At 38.3% G+C, this 15,984-nt stretch overlaps 2 protein-coding genes and 1 non-coding gene across 5 annotated transcripts; 1 reads left to right on the forward strand and 2 right to left on the reverse strand.

The window, feature by feature from the left end:
• The first annotated feature begins 326 nt into the window (after positions 1-326).
• LOC113314016 (uncharacterized protein DDB_G0271670-like) lies at positions 327-5,883 on the forward strand. Of its 3 annotated transcripts, none has more exons than XM_026562790.1 (7): positions 327-458; positions 959-1,107; positions 1,203-1,272; positions 1,353-1,465; positions 1,576-2,170; positions 2,248-2,373; positions 3,228-5,883. In XM_026562790.1, exons 2-7 carry the CDS (start codon positions 966-968, stop codon positions 3,403-3,405), a joined length of 1,224 nt encoding a protein of 407 aa, XP_026418575.1. In that variant the 5' UTR covers positions 327-458; positions 959-965; the 3' UTR covers positions 3,406-5,883. The 3 variants fall into 3 exon arrangements, with proteins under 3 accessions (XP_026418575.1, XP_026418574.1, XP_026418576.1); XM_026562789.1 differs by lacking the exon at positions 327-458 and adding an exon at positions 476-593; XM_026562791.1 differs by lacking the exons at positions 327-458; positions 2,248-2,373 and adding an exon at positions 476-593.
• A 4,528-nt stretch (positions 5,884-10,411) lies between these two features.
• On the reverse strand, positions 10,412-14,422 carry LOC113308025. The gene is made up of 4 exons (XM_026556501.1): positions 13,637-14,422; positions 12,277-12,546; positions 12,100-12,191; positions 10,412-11,553 (listed from the first exon to the last, which is right to left on the reverse strand). The coding sequence occupies exons 1-4, from the start codon at positions 14,381-14,383 to the stop codon at positions 10,782-10,784; spliced, it is 1,881 nt and encodes a 626-aa protein (XP_026412286.1). The 5' UTR covers positions 14,384-14,422; the 3' UTR covers positions 10,412-10,781.
• A 972-nt stretch (positions 14,423-15,394) lies between these two features.
• On the reverse strand, positions 15,395-15,467 carry TRNAR-CCU. The gene has a single exon. It is a non-coding gene; the product is annotated as a tRNA-Arg (tRNA).
• Positions 15,468-15,984: the final 517 nt, after the last annotated feature.

The following is a 15,984-nucleotide window of genomic DNA, read 5'->3' on the forward strand; positions in this document are numbered from 1 at the left end:
GTTTTCCTTGTTTTCAAAAACAGTTTACCAAACAATTTTTAGAAAATGAAAACAAGGAAAAAAGGGTATGTTTTTAAAACAGTGGAAAACTATTTTTGAAAACTGTACCAAACATGCTCTTAGTTTGTTGCACCTCTAGGTCCTAGAACCCCTACCTTGGAATTAAAGAATTTCCCAAATTAGGGCATAATAATTCTTTAATACTACCAACACACCCTACATTAATCTATTCCCATCGTAGGGGTCAATTTCAATAATCGTTTCAATGTTGACCAAATTAACCTCAATTTGAACAAGTTTTAGTGTTAGGATTAACGTAAAATGATGTGCTTTCTCGGTAATTAGACACCCAGTAATAGAAAGATCCGAAATCTCGCGGGAAATCAATGAAGAACACTTGAATAGCCTTCAAAAACGCACAGTAGTATTCTTTGAAGAACTCTCTCTGCTTATAAAAGGTAGCTTCGAATCTGATCAAACTTCATCCCTTTTTTGTTTCTGAATTGTTGAACCATTTTTCGTTTTCATTATCGAAATACAGAAAGAAGAAATTTTATTGAAGAAAGAGTTTATTTAATTTTGATCACAAACTGGTAAAGATCTTAAAATTCACACTTCTCGACGATCTTTCTTTTTTGATTTCTGCGATGAATAAAAATGTTTATATTTCTTATGTTGGGTCTTGTCTTTTGGTTTACAAACACGCCTGCAAATTCTTGATTCCATTTATTTATCTTTTTTATAAAGACAAGGAAGAAGAACTTCTTTTTTCTTTTCGGCTTTTTCCTGAGACCAAAAAACAGAGCCGGCATACATAGTCTAATCAGCTCAGGAAAAACCCATAGTTTATTTTAAGCCTTATGGGGTTTCGTTCTTATATTTTGATAAAGAAGAAAACTTTTTCATGGAGCTATTCTTGGAAAATAGAATTTTAGCTGGGTTTCTGTTGTTGTTACAGAAGAAGAATGGAAGGTAAAGTTGGAGGAGGGGTAGGAGGAGAGATAAGAAGAGTTCATATCATATATTTTCTGAGTCGAATGGGTCGAGTTGAACATCCACATCTCATTCGAGTTCATCATTTGAGTAAAAATGGTGTTCATTTACGAGGTAATTCAACTATTTCTTCTTCTTCTACATTCTTCTTTTTTGTTTATCCTTACAAATTTTGATTCAGTTCTTGTTTTTGTTTCTGGGGATTGAAGATGTTAAGAGATGGTTATCAGAATTGAGAGGAAAAGATATGCCAGATTCATTTGCCTGGTCTTACAAAAGGTAATAAAACCAGATACTTTATCTGCTAGTACTTTAAATTTAGTTCTTGATTTGATTGGAAAAAACATTGCAATTTTCAGGAGGTATAAAACGGGTTATGTTTGGCAAGATTTGCTGGATGATGATCTTATCAGTCCAATTTCGGACAATGAATATGTTATTAAAGGATCAGAAATAACTACACTTTCATTTGGTAAAATCCCATTCAAATTGAATTTATTTCTTATCAATAATTCTCTTCATTTATAGAAATGCATGGGTTCACATTTTACAAATTTAATGTGTTCTTTAATGGAAGGACAGATCCCTGTTTCCACGGAGAGAAAAAAGGTTCAACCTTAGCGAAAGCAGAGACAATTACTTCAATTGAAGAGATTAAATCAAAAATCCCAGATAGCAAAAGTAGTAATGGAGGAGAATCCCAATTTGATGGTGAAGATTCAGGACCGTTAGATTCAGAAACATCAACAGAAAGTAGTGAATCAATCAAAGAAAGAAACTCTGATGACGATCATCAAAAACAGAGGAGTATTGTTCCCATTACTGAGATTAAAGAATTAAATGATGAAACTGAGAATTCTTTACAAAAGAATGATAAAAATGAAATTACAGAGAAACAGAATCCGTCATCATCATCATCAACGACATCAACAGCAAGATCTTCTTCTTCGTCGTCATCTTCATCTTCTTTCAATAAGAGTAAGAGTTATTCGAGTGGTGGAGCTACTAATGTGTTTCGAAGTCTACTGAGTTGTCGTGCAACAGATATAAACGATTCAGCTTTGATGATGATCCGTAGAAGTTCTTGTTCTTCTTCTTCAGAGATTTGCAAATTTGAGAATTTGGGTGGGTCTGACACGAATACTAGTGGAATATTATGGAATCAACATCAATCAAGGTAAATTTGATGTTCTCTTCTCTGTTTAGAATTAATTGTTATGCATAATGCAATGATTTAAACCATCATCATTATAGGAGAAGTATCAGTAAACCATCATCATCATCTTCAGAGAACAGTACATCAAAGAAGTCAAATGAATTCGGTGGTAGCCAGAAAAAAGTCTCTGCTGCTTTCAAACCAGTTGCTGAGCCTCACTGTTCGTAAGTTGTCAATTTTTACCTGATTTACATGAATTTCACTGTCATTAGAATCATCATTAGTTTTCTAAGTCTTACTTAATCATACTCTAAAATATGTTTTTTTCAAATTTCTTTTTATGGCTTGTTTTCAAGTTTTCTTGGATCATAAGTAGTTAGCTGTTACAGCAACATTTTTTTGTACCCTACATACAGAGTAGAACTTAGACTTAGAGTCATTGGTGGCTTAAATGTTAGGCTTTAAGCTTATCTTTGTGTTGGAGGTTTACCGTTCACCTAATTTGACAAGGCGGAATGGACTAATTTCTCTGCAGCGGTGGAGGAATTATTTTTCCAGTGACCCCATACCCTAAGTTGGCACTTGACAGGCAGATGTATTTGATGATGACCTATCTATATGCCTTGACTGATTTTCGATTAGATACTCATGAAGGAAGACAAGTTATTAATTAGTTGATTTATTCGTTAGGCATCTATTAGTAAGATTGCAATCCGCTAACTAACTCTACAGGATTATTTTATTGGCATTACAGTGAGATTTTGATGGATTACCCACAACTTAAGTGCAGATAATACATATTTTATATACCTGCACATTTAAGGTTGAATTGTATTGGAGGAGTACATCACAAACTGTGCGCCAAAAAGAATTAGTCAGGAAATCAATTAGTCTATATTGCTTAGGTTAATGACACAGTATAGCACCTATACATGGTTAATGGTCAAGTTTGAAACTAACATCAATTCTTCATATCCCATGTCAGATGGCATCTGTATTGTACCTGCCAAATTTGCCAAAATTGAATTGCATAAATTACTTTTTTTTTACTAACATCATTGCATAAATTACTTTGCAGGCAATGTGGGAAGGGGTTCAAGCCAGAGAGGTTACACTCACACATGAAGTCCTGTAGAGGCTTGAAAAGCCTGAGCAAGAATCGCAATAGTGCTACAGCTGGGTATGATTGTGAGACTGAGCAGAAGTTCACAACATTTGGATCTTTTAAAGAAAGAAACCAGCAGGGATGTTTTTAACTATCTTATGGTCCGGAAATGATGAGAGATCTCTGCTATCTGTTTACCTAGGTATTACGTGTATATGTTTAATTTTACTGCTCTTTATCCTTTGAACACAGAACTTTTGAGTAGCTCTTTCTCCCAGTTGTATATAAGTTAGAAAAGAGGGTGAAAGAAGTACTCAAAGAAAGAGATGACTTCGAACCTATCCATCGCTTTACGCATAGTTGATTGATTTTTGGTGCCCCAAGAGTGCAAGGAACCATACATCGAAAATCTTTGAAGAACAGGTTATAGCGCTTCAACTTCCTATTGAAACAGCAAGCGACTTAACTTGTATGGTTAAAACTTTGAAATGGTCATCAAATTGAAACAGCAAGTAAAATACAGCAACATAGACTTGTAATTTGTAAACATGGGAATTTGACAGCATGGGTGTGCCCGTAGTAAAGAGATGTTATATAGTAAGGCTCATATTGTAAGGAGGTTGTCTACTTGATGTCAACATTAAGCCAACTCTTCCTATAAAAGGAGGTTTCCCAAGAGGAAAGAGGGTAGAGCTAATAGAATATCCTAGAAGAGAGAGAAAGAGTTCTCCAGGTAATTGTATTTTGTATTGGGATTAGTCTCCACATTACCCTATAATAATATTTGGGTGTTTACATTTGGCGATTTCACTGGGGACTAATCTTCAGTACCAATATCGACTCCTACCCTACCCCGGAAAATATCTGGCCACTCCTACCCCGACTTCCATCTTCATCCCATTTATACCCGGGGTCATCAAACGAATTAGCAACAATCACCACCACCGAAAATCCATTCCATTGTCATAACCATCACTCCACTGTCACCCACGGACACTACTACTTCAATTTGATAACATCCCCCGGGTGAGGAAACACCGAAAGCATCACATAGCACCATTGTCACCCGAAGTCCCCTGCCTTCTTCAACATATCACCAACTCCTCATCTGAAGTCCATCTTTGGCAGCTCCGTCATTATCTCCTCTCTCAACTACCACCACCGTAACCAACACCAGCAGCGCCAATAACCCTATCGTTCTTCTTTCTTCTTCGTCAAAAATCACAGAAACTCCAACCCATTTTCCATCGTCCCCGAATCAAATCAGTTCTTCAGGATTTCAATTGAATCCTTAAACCCAACCCCGATCTCGGTTACACTCTAACCTAACTTTACATCAAAATCAATTTGATATGAAGATTTCTTTCATTATTCCGCTACCTTATCCAAAACCTCCATGCCCTGCACCACCACCCCTACCACGAGCAAGAAAAAGAAAGAGAAGCTGCTGTTTCTAGCCTTGGTCCAGCAGTTAAAGGCCGAAACAGTGAGGAGTTTCCGCGGTCACCACCAAATCATCATCCCATCGTCATCCGGAGAAACCACTAGTTTGGACCACCCACTGCCGGAATCAATAAAGTCATCACCAACATCAAATCCGAAGATTCAATCAGCAAAAACAATTATATAGATAAGTTTCATCGTTCCTCAAACTCTCAATCAAACTGTGACTATTAATTAATCGTTTTCAATGACAAAGGGTTTTATAAATTAAACTGAATATTAATTATGATTTGAAATCATCACTTGCAATCACCAAATCGTTCTGCTAATTTATCACCTTTTGTTGCTTTGGTAGACATCGTTTAGTCATGATCGGGAAGACAAGATCCGGGGCAGTGATGTTCACAAGAAGTTCACAAGAAAGCTCAATCGTCAACAATTATGATAAAGCTTCAGTTCATGGCACCGGTGGAACCTCTGTTAATGACGAAGGAGTTGTGTACTTAAAAGAAAGAATTTTCCAACATCTTTATCAACACGATAGTTGCGAACTCAATTGTCGGAATGGAGTCTCCATTGATAAACCTGCGGAAAAGAAGATCCGAAGAGTCGTGGATGGCTAAACCCCGAACCCCGATTACAACTATCAACACTCAAAGTCTGTACCTACCATCGAACCATCGCTCCACTGCCATCCGGGGACGCCACTACTAACACAACTTCGGATTTGTGTTAGGACATTTGACTTTAATTGAGCAGAGAAGAATTGAAGAGGTGATGAACAGCCGAAGCCATGAAGAGTCGTTGTTGTCGTGCACAACAAACTGAGGTTTCAACCGATGCCACCATCAACATCTCATTGGAAACCTGACATCCGACATGAATAATTCCAAGACCTCAAGAAAAGTACACACAACAAACAACACTCATTGCCGATGAAGAGAGAATCTGTGAAAGACAAACTGATGACAGCAGCTCATTGTCCAATACTACCCCGACTGACAACACACAAAAAGCAAAGCTAAGTATTCGATGCCTAATCATGACATCTTATAGTATGTTCCCAGGGACGGAGCTATGTGCATCCTAGGGGTGGCCCCCATACCCTGTTTTTTGTTAATTCATTAGACATACCTTGATGTTTTTGTTATTTGGAGAAAAAATCTTTCAATAAACCCCCCAAAAATATATGTTTTATACATTAGCCTCCTCTATGAAAGATTTCTGGCTCCGTCACTGTATGTTCCAACTATTAGCATACAGATACGATTTCTAAAAAAAATATGAAAATGAATGAAATAAAAAAAAACAACATGAAAATGTAAATATGGCAAACAATTAATGACATACGTGTTTATTTAAAATCTTTTGCATAATTTTAAATCATTAGATATGAATGGATTTTAGCCATAATGTTGACTGTAAAATTTAGCACTTGCATCTCCTTATTTTCTTCATTTTGTCGATTCGTCCAGCCGCTACAGACATATTGCACCTTATTTTTCTTTTACAGTGATTATTAAGAAGTGGAAAGATTTTAATCCTCTGATACTTTAATGACCCTAACTCGTCAATTAAAAACCCACTTGAACCATTTCGAAAAAATTGAGCACGAAATTTTGACTTGGTTTCGGGATTTTACCTTACAAACAAAATCAAACAAAAGTTTTCAACGACTTATGTCGTGTTTTAATCAACTTAGTTGAATCTTTTCTCGGATAGTCACTGAATTGATTTGCTATTGCAGTGATCATGGAAATGGTGTAGCTAATAACAGCCGAAGGAGAAATTCACAACTGATTTTCTTTGCCCCTATACGGGTTGTATCTCTAGTCTTCACCATCGGGTTTTATCTCCAATCAGTTCAATTGGGTCTCATCAATGCAACTTCGGAGGAGGTCATCTCATCTCGAGACAAATTTCCGTAATCTCGGTTTCTACCATTTCCGGGGTCAACGGCGTTGCTAAGATGTCAACAACGGAATCATCTTTGTAGAATCAAGCATCGACAAGACCTCAATTCATCCCATAACAACACCTCCAGAAAGCGTCATCGAAGTGTATGGAGAGGAAATGGCGTGAAACATATACATGACGATAAAAGGCACCATCGACTGAACCCAGAGATGCATCAAAATCATTAGCACCCGAGGACAGTAATGGATACTAATGGATAGTTAGCTTACTCAGATCTTCTATTTGATAGCAGCCCCGGGTTACAAAATACCGAAGACACCACAAAACGCCTTCAACCAAATGGCACTCCACCACAGTCTCCCATCTCTCGCCGCCTTATTATCCGAAGCTTTTATCCATCATCGACCTGATCCTTCACCCGCTACCACCATCAAAGCTTCATCGGCAGTTCCACATGCAGTAGTAAATTCCGAAGGCACAATTTGTATTGAATCAAAGGAAAATTTGATAGGATCCACTGCCAACGAAACCTCTCTACAATTTTCTCAACAAAAAAAGTGGACGCCACTACTGGTACAGATTTGGACCCTTGTTAGGACATTCAACTTCGATTGAATAGAGAAGAACCGAAGAGGTAATAAATAGCCGGGGTAGTGAAGAGAAGATAATGCCATGGACCACAACTGTTTGTAACAAGCTCACAGGGAAGAGCCTCTCAAATGTTCAACCATCTTCTACCATCAATGCAAACTAGAGTTCGGCTATTACTCAAGACGGAGTCCTAAAAGAAATTGGTTCCATCTTCATCTATCAAACGCAGCCAGTGCATCTCCCCACCCTCTCCCACCTTCAACTGATTCGGAAGAGTTGATTAACATATTTATCAATATCATGGCCGCGGACTCAATTACCGAAATGGAGTTTCCGTGGTTGCTTATATTTGATTCGTTTTCTCTGTAAGACTTGAAGTTGCTAATGAAAGACTAAAGATAGGGAGGAAATGAGATGGCAGATGACAAAGCCCAGGGTCTATGATCCTCATGACACCACCAGCTCGACTTTAAGCAAAGAAAGTCAACATCCATCGACAAGATCCCACTCAAATGCATGCCAACGTGTTTAATTCCAGATGTTCCTAGAAGGCTAGAACTGCATCGATCCGCAATCAGTAAGATTGTCTTCACAAGTCGCGACAACATGAGTAACCAGAGAGGCAGAATTAATTGCATTACTTCGAAGGCATGTCCATATATCTCTTTATTCACGAAGTAGTTAACTCAGTAAACATCATACCATGACATGACACTTTAAAAGGATTCATCCTTTCGTATTAATCTCTTTACCTCTTATGTAAGGGCGTAATGCAATCAACAAACGCATAATATTATTCTTTACCCCTTCTGAAAGGGCGTAATGCAATCGACAAACGCATAATCATATTTTTATCCCTTATGAAAGGGCAACATCCACCATCTCCCTTTGTTTTTGAATAAAACAATGTCGCTTCTAATTAATCTAAGTCTTCTTCTACTTCAGCACACTCTAACTCGTCAATTAAATTGACACAACCAGATATCCGGGACAAACTCTATACAAAAGGCACTGGGATCAGACTCCAGATACGCCGACTGAGAGCTTTTCCTACATAGTCTAAACCCATACGAGGAGAACTACTTTTTTCCTCTCCCTACTTTTATAGAATCACTCTTGGTGACATCGGACCCTCCATAACCCCCCTAAACGGAACATGCTCGACATGTCAAGTAACTTGTATAAGACACCCGATGTCAGCATTAGGCCAACTCAATGGACTCCTTCCCAAGAATCCATCTAATACCAAGAGAGAAACCCCGACACAAATATACACACACACAAAACTCCAGCTCACCACGACAATTTGAAACAAAAGGGGGGAGAGAGTACATCGAACAAAATGCGAAATTAAACGACGACACCCACAATGTCAATGATAGGGCAATACATGAGACAACAACACCGGAGACAAAATCAGTCACCTCTTACATCCGAAACAAGAAAATAAGACATCAATAAGACCATTAAGGCAATAAGCAGAGCTCCTCCTGAGCCTGTGCCAAAGCAGCACTAACTGTGTCCTTACCCCGGAGAGCCGAAAGCAATCGAGAAAATGATATCAGACGCTGCCTCTCGTAATAGCGGATGTATGTGAAGAATAGGGGGAGGGTAACAAAATAACCTTCATCCCGAGGCTCATCTAGCAAACGACGCGCCATCACGCAATCAACATTCATGTCTAGCAGGAGCTGATAAATACGACCCAGTGTTTTCGGGGAAGCTTTTGTTTTGAAGGGCCGTTTCATGAGTCCTCGATCGTTCCTTCCACTCAGCCGAAAGACGAGCATGCACAGCTTGACGATGAGTCACTAAAAACTCCACCTTTTCTCGAACTAACAACGAACCTCTTTCGAACCATCTCTGATCACAAGACCCTGGACTGACCCTAGAAACACCAAAAGACCATCTTGAGGACGCGATATCACAATCATAGGAAATATCGAGAGAGGAAAGACACGCAGAGACAACAAATCCCCGCACTGAATCACGAGTCTTAAAGTAGAGGAGAAGGGAAAGAAAAGATTCTAACAAGAAAACACAAAACCGGAACTATGATAGGGTCAGCTGATATGGACCCAAATCCTAGATAAGAGAGGGACCCTTGGGTAGTGCTCAGGGTTATGACTAACAGGGGGCTCCCAAGAAAAAAGAGAATACAAAGGCAAGCTCGAAGCCGCAACTAAGTAGGGGGCTCTCGGAAGGAAATGACGACTAAAGGACGCGCTCTCAATTTAAGCTATGACTGATTACCAAGTCTGCAAGCCTCGACAAAACAGTCAGGGGGATAAGAATGGGGGATCCGGCTGATGTATATCTGAATTCACCATCAACAATGAAGTCAAGAATACGAAGCTCCGAGAAGATTAAGGAAATCAAAGACTTGAAGAGAAGCGAACTTCAACAAAGTAACTTTACACGGACTCTCCGCGTTGTACTCTTTTCCCTTCGTCAAGGTTTTGTCCCGCTGGGTTTTCCTTGACAAGGTTTTAATGAGGCAACGTATGCGGGTCCAAGCCCTCTCAAAGATCATACCAAAGAAATGCAGCAATTCCGAAGACGCTTCAATCAGCCGATGTAGATCCAATTCCGGGGTCACGATCAACATGGGGCTTTGGCGAAGACGAAAGGCAAAACCCGGGTTTGCAACCAACAAGGGGCTCCACGGAAGAGAGGACAATCAAGAAACATGTCTTGAATACAAGTTATGACTGATTGCCAAGTCTGTAAGCATCGACAACACAGTCAGGGAGCTAGTGTAAACATGGGAATTTGACAGCATGGGTGTGCCCGTAGTAAAGAGATGTTGATGTATAGTAAAGCTCATATTGTAAGGAGGTTGTCCACTTGAGGTCAGCACTAAGCCAACTCTTCATATAAAAGGAGGTTTCCCAAGAAGAAAGAGGGTAGAGCTAATAAAATATCCTAGAAGAGAGAAAAAGTTCTTCGGATAATTGTATTGTGTATTGGGATTAGTCTCCACATTATCCTATAATAATATTTGGGTAGATAATTGTATTGTGTATTGGGATTAGTCTCCACATTATCCTATAATAATATTTGGGTTTTCCAAGACTCATCCAAATCAGCAAGTAAAACCTGTTTCGTTAAACAGGACTAATGAAAGAACAAATGAATCTTATAAATAACTGAACAAATTAAACTTTACATTTCACAATTGAAGTCTACATTTGGACAGCCCACTCATTATGGCATTTTGCTTAATAGCCCAATAGTCAAAAGGAAAGAGTTAGGAAATGATGAAGAATACGTGAATCATCCATGGTACCAAGTACATGCATTCAGCTATCTTCACTATTCATCTTTCCTAGATTGGTTGACAGTTAGAACATGGTTGGTGATGGAGACAGTTAATACACTTCTCCAGGGAAGATTTCACCATATCAATGAAGTTTCATCCCAGTAATATCACTTTCCATGTTGAAAGATTGAGGATGGCTGTTAACATCCAGTTAACTGCATAGTTAAAGTAAAACGGAAACACAAAAAATCTGTAAAACAGGAAGTATACCGCTGTTAGAAACAATGCCAGATTGGAAAAGGGTCATTCATTTCTTATTTACTGCCAATGTGCTCAAGTAAGAACGTGTATAGCTTCTTTCTTAATCTTTCAACTCTCTCATCCATCTCAAAACCATCCCCAGTCACATCCTCTAACCATTGATTTACTCTCTTTAGCTGCCCAAGAAGAGCTGATACCTCGTTAGCCCCTTCAGTTTGTCTCAATCCAAATCCATCATTAAAGGAATCTTCCAAGTATTTCAAAAACCATCCTTTAGAAACTGAGACCAGCCGCTTAACAAGAGATGAAACCTCCTTCAAACCCTTTCCTTTTGTCCAATCTACCTTTTCATCATTAGATTTCTTTGCTGATGAACCTCTTTTAGGAACAGTGACTACTTTAGGAGCTGAGTCTATGACGCCATTTGGCTTATTGGGACTTACTCTGTTGTTCGGAGAACTATCCTTCAATTCTATTGCAGTCAATTGTGGTGCAGTTTCTAGAATAACATAGTGAGAAAGATTACCATTTCGATCCCTCTTGTCATGTTTAGTAAACAAAGAAAATTTGGACAGATCTGTTTCTATAGCAGCTTGGACCCATTTTGTAGCATCCGCATTTGTATCAGAATATATTTTACTTAGTTCTGATGATGGAAGTTGAGAGGTACCAGAGGTGACAGTTTTTGCAACAGAATATCTTGTTTTGATTAGGGCATCAACCACATTTGCTGCTCGAAGCATACTTTCGTGCAGGTCTAGGAACCGCTCAACCAAGAGCCCTGGAGAATCTTGCTGTGCAGATTCGCAGAGTCCAGCAAACAAGCTTGAGAGAAAAAATTGTTCATCATCAGCTTTAGAACAATAGCAAATATATCCATAAACTTAGTAAAAAAGATGCATCAAAACAAGATCTGAGAAAGGAACCAATAATCCAGAGAGGGTGGCATGATAAACAATATAAAAGGATTGCACTCCAATGCAAGATAGATTCCAGAAATGGTTGGTTTAGAAAATACAAGCAAGAGATGCAGATTTTCCAGATGATAAATTTTTAACTAACACGGAGCAACATTCCCTCTTGCTTCGCTGATAAAAGAGCACAAGTTCTCGAGAAGAAACTATTATGCTTTAGCAAAATAACTCGAAGCAGTTGGCAGTGCACTGAGTAGAATTACTTAAAGATTACTGTCACAGTTTCATGCCATGGAGATATAAAGAGAATGACAAAAGGCAAAACTAAGGACAACAAAATGCTACACCTATGTCTGTTTGATAATGAGCCAATTTATATTTAGGCGAACTTAAAAGAGCGAAACAAAAAAAGCACAGATACTATGAATTAGAGAGCAAAAAGTAGAACAATAAATACCTCATGCACCGAAGAACACTGTCTGACGCTGAAGCTTCATGTAATGAATCCACCGCAGCCGAAAATGCAACATTTCTATGTCGTAATGTGTCCTATAAGTATCATAAACAACATCCAAATTAGTAAACTTCAAACAGATGATATGAAACTAATGTCCCAAAGAATATCGTCACAAACCTTGCTAACTTCGAGAATAGTAGATGGGAGTGAATCCCATGATTTGGTCTCAGAAGACAAATTGGTCAAACTTAGAGGCACCTTAACAAGGTGGCATGGAATAGTTCCCTCCCTAGGCGACTTGACTATATCTCTTCCTACAGGCTTGATAATCATTCTTGGCGTCAAACAATTACTTCGGCTCTTCATTGGTGAACTAGACAAGTTAGTCAAATTTAAATCCATCACCAACGAATCCTTCCTTGGAGACGCCTTTTTATCAAATTGAACCTGTGAACCAACATACAAATTGCCGAAAAAATTAAGAGCCAAAATCAACTTTGATAAAATCAAGAAGTAAATTCTAGGATATCAGAATTTCCTAAATGGCTTTCGTGCATCAGAATAGGAGTTTAACATTTCTCCCAGGTCCTAGCAAAATGAGTGGTACAAATTTCTTGAAATGTAGAAGTGGAAAGAATTATTTATTTTGAACTGTCATCTTTGATTTCCGAACAAGTTGGCAGACTACGAATTCAGCTGGTAAAGACAGAATATGTAAGTGTTCCGGTGTACTGCAGCGAAATTGCAAATGTACAACTCCGTTTTGTTTGTGAATGTAGAAACAACAGTTAAATGGAGAGAAAATAGTCCCCGTTGACACCATGAGTGTTTACTGTATAATTAACCTATGCAGGGGTTTGCTTCAACTCAAATACACCTGTAAACAGGATGAACAGTTGCTTAGTAGTCCCGGATGACACCTAGAGATTAGTTAAGATTACAATACAGTTGAATTGGAACTAATGGTTTTTCAGTAAGCCAACTTAAGAAGAACTATTGATGCCACAAATGTTATCTCATTTAATCCTTCTAAAAGAAAGAACTATGAAAAGCTAAAAAGGGAAGAAAAGCAAACAAGCAATTTCAAAATTCTCAACTCAATTCTCAAGCAAAATATTGGGGGGAAAAGATAAAACAAAGGAGGGAAAAAGATTCTTCAAAAATGTGTAGATAATGATATTTAAGGCCCACAACAACCATCACGTGACGCACCGATTCCGTTTTATTTTTTCTTCTGAATCTTGTTTTATTCTTCCCAATTATCTGAATTTATTTATTACTATCATTTCAATTCTCTGATTCACAATCCAGATTTTCAAAATTCCTTACATTTTCCTTTAAAATCAACTCATAAAAGTTAAAACCCTTGCTCAGAAAGAAAAAACCATCCCAAATTCCAGCCCTAATAAACCAGATTTTAATTTTTGGAGCCAAAATAACGAAAAGGGGCAAGAAGTAAAAAGACTCGATTAAACAAGCAAAAGTTTTTAGAATCAGAATGAAGTCTAGAGTTAGAGAAAGAAAAGGAGATACTTACAGATGGTGGATCAGCAGAAACACAAGAAGCAGAATCTTTTAATCTCAAACCAGCTGATGAAGGAGATTTAACTTGATGATGATTCTGATGTTGATGATCAGCAGTACTAGTACTATTCCGCTGCTTTGAACCAGGACTTCTATCCCAGCAGCTTCTCCTCATTGTATCAATACTCATTCTCTTGGCTGTTGCTGGTCTTGCCTCTATTGAAGAACTTTTCTTAGAAGAAGATTTGACATCTTCAAACTCTAAACTCTTGACTTTCACAGACTTGGCATTCCCATCATTTTTCAGACTTTTCACCGTGTTAGATTTCTTACTAAAGAAATCAAGATTATTAGAACGAAATGGTAATGAGAAATCATTAGAAACAACCAAATCTTTAGGATTACCAATACAAGGTCTGCGTTTAGGAACAGGTTTAACATTTCTAAGAATAGGAACAGGTTGCGCTGAATCAAGTCTTGATACATGAATAAACTGACCTAATTGTATTTTATCACTAAATATCAAATCAGTATCTTCATCCGATATTGATACATACGTTGAATGTAATGAATCTGATACTTTCAAGAAAAAACCTCTACTCTCCCATGGATCACCATCATCATCGTCTCCACCTGTTAGTGATGGTACTATTCCTATTACTTGAAGTAATGCTGATCTATGTTCTCCTGTTACTTTTACATCTTTATTACTTGCATTCTCTAATAGCTTCGATAACACTCCTGGTGTTAATGACGCCATTATTCTTAAACCCCCTTTCTCCTGAAGTTTTTTTTTTTCTTTTCTCAGAATGAACAGAGGGGAAGCAAAATGGAGAGGGAAAGAGAGGGCATGATATTATGTGGTGTGGATCTCCATATATAACTATGGTAACTGAGTCCACGTGACATAGTTGACACGTGGCATGAAAGGCAAGTCTCAATCTGGGAAGATGTTGAGTTTTGTGCAGTGTGTTTCAGAGGGAGAGGGGCGCGACTATCAAGGAATATCCCTATAAGGGAAGTACTGTAGATAATAAAAGACAAAACAATTGTTTATAGGGTTAGCAAGTCGTTATCAAAAGAAAGAGATATGACCTATGGAAACTGAGATAAAGCTGGGTGTGGTAAGAAAATGAGGTCTTAGACGGCCCCCACATAAGATGTTTAGGCAACGGACTCTGATGCTAAGGTCTGAACTCTGATGTTCCCTTTGAACTTTTAAACAAACTTGGGGTCCACAGCAGTAAGAAGGTCCCGGGCCTATTTATTCCGATAGACAATTTGGTGGCCCGGCAAATTTGTGCTCTGCACGACCCGCAAGTCTCTGAGAATCTTTGGAACGTTGTAAGAATACATTAAGATTATGTGGGTTCCAAAACTTAGGTAACAGGTGGAGAGAGAGGGAGAGGGTGTTGTTAGCTTAGGCGTTAGAGGGAGGGAGGTCAGGTCAAGAGACTCTGAAACACTCAAGACATAAAGTAATGAAGGAGATTCCGGTCAGACTTTTCCAACCTAATTAAAAAACTTGGTTTGTTCTCTGGTCTGGTGTGGCGAAAGCAGTGGAGAGTCTAAATACTATTGGGCATGCATCATAATCAACGACCCAATCAATTAAGCTCTATATTTTTATTGTTATTTTCTTTGTTAAGTCTTTTCTTCCCTATAAGTGTACTTCCTGACATCGTGCAGAGCTTAATTGTTTTTCTTGGCGTTATGTTTAACTCTTTAAAGTTTCGGGGAACAGAGGAAGAAAAATGTAAGAAAAAAATTACGCGCCAGGTAGGGGTCGAACCTACGACTTTCTGCTTAGGAAACAGACGCTCTATCCACTGAGCTACAGGCGCTTTGTTTTCTATCTGTAAAACCAACTCCTGTGTTGGAACTTGGAACTCATCGAAATTTCCGAACTCGCAACGAAACTTTAGAACATCTCTAGTGGCAGATTGGCATGTTAAAAAAATCCTACACGGATGCAATAGGTAGACCTCCATTTCTCTTTTTTTTTTTTGGCTAAGAAAACACCTTAATTATATTAACATTGAAGAGAAATACAGTCATTCAATAAAGGTTTCCTCCTCACCAAATTGTCCAAAAAGGAAGGATAAGAAACCCATACATCCTTAATACAATACTTCCTAGGTCGACGTGCAAGTCGATCCGCTAGTTTGTTTTTAGAGCGATTAATATATACAACCTTATAATTATTACTACTTAAGATAAGAGAATTGCAGTCCACCAAGATATCCTTACATCTCCACTCTACACTGCTGCTGCGTCCATTGAAAAAATACACTACTTGAAGGCAGTCATTGATAAACACAACTTTGGAAAGATTTATCTCCAATGTCCAAGAAATAGCTA

The sequence above is a fragment of the Papaver somniferum genome, chromosome 9 (assembly GCF_003573695.1).
Source record: "Papaver somniferum cultivar HN1 chromosome 9, ASM357369v1, whole genome shotgun sequence".
Taxonomy (NCBI): Eukaryota; Viridiplantae; Streptophyta; class Magnoliopsida; order Ranunculales; family Papaveraceae; genus Papaver; species Papaver somniferum.

What these genes read in the sequence shown, in the direction of transcription:
- LOC113314016 (XM_026562790.1), top strand. Translation starts at nt 966, where the DNA reads ATGGAAGGTAAAGTTGGAGGAGGGGTAGGAGGAGAGATAAGAAGAGTT. An exon ending in AATAACTACACTTTCATTTG is followed by an intron (nt 1,466 to 1,575) that starts GTAAAATCCCAT and finishes ATGGAAGGACAG; the next exon opens with ATCCCTGTTTCCACGGAGAG. An exon ending in GTTGCTGAGCCTCACTGTTC is followed by an intron (nt 2,374 to 3,227) that starts GTAAGTTGTCAA and finishes ATTACTTTGCAG; the next exon opens with GCAATGTGGGAAGGGGTTCA.
- LOC113308025 (XM_026556501.1), bottom strand. Translation starts at nt 14,383, where the DNA reads ATGGCGTCATTAACACCAGGAGTGTTATCGAAGCTATTAGAGAATGCA. An exon ending in TTTCTGCTGATCCACCATCT is followed by an intron (nt 12,547 to 13,636) that starts GTAAGTATCTCC and finishes GTTGGTTCACAG; the next exon opens with GTTCAATTTGATAAAAAGGC. An exon ending in CTATTCTCGAAGTTAGCAAG is followed by an intron (nt 12,192 to 12,276) that starts GTTTGTGACGAT and finishes TGATACTTATAG; the next exon opens with GACACATTACGACATAGAAA.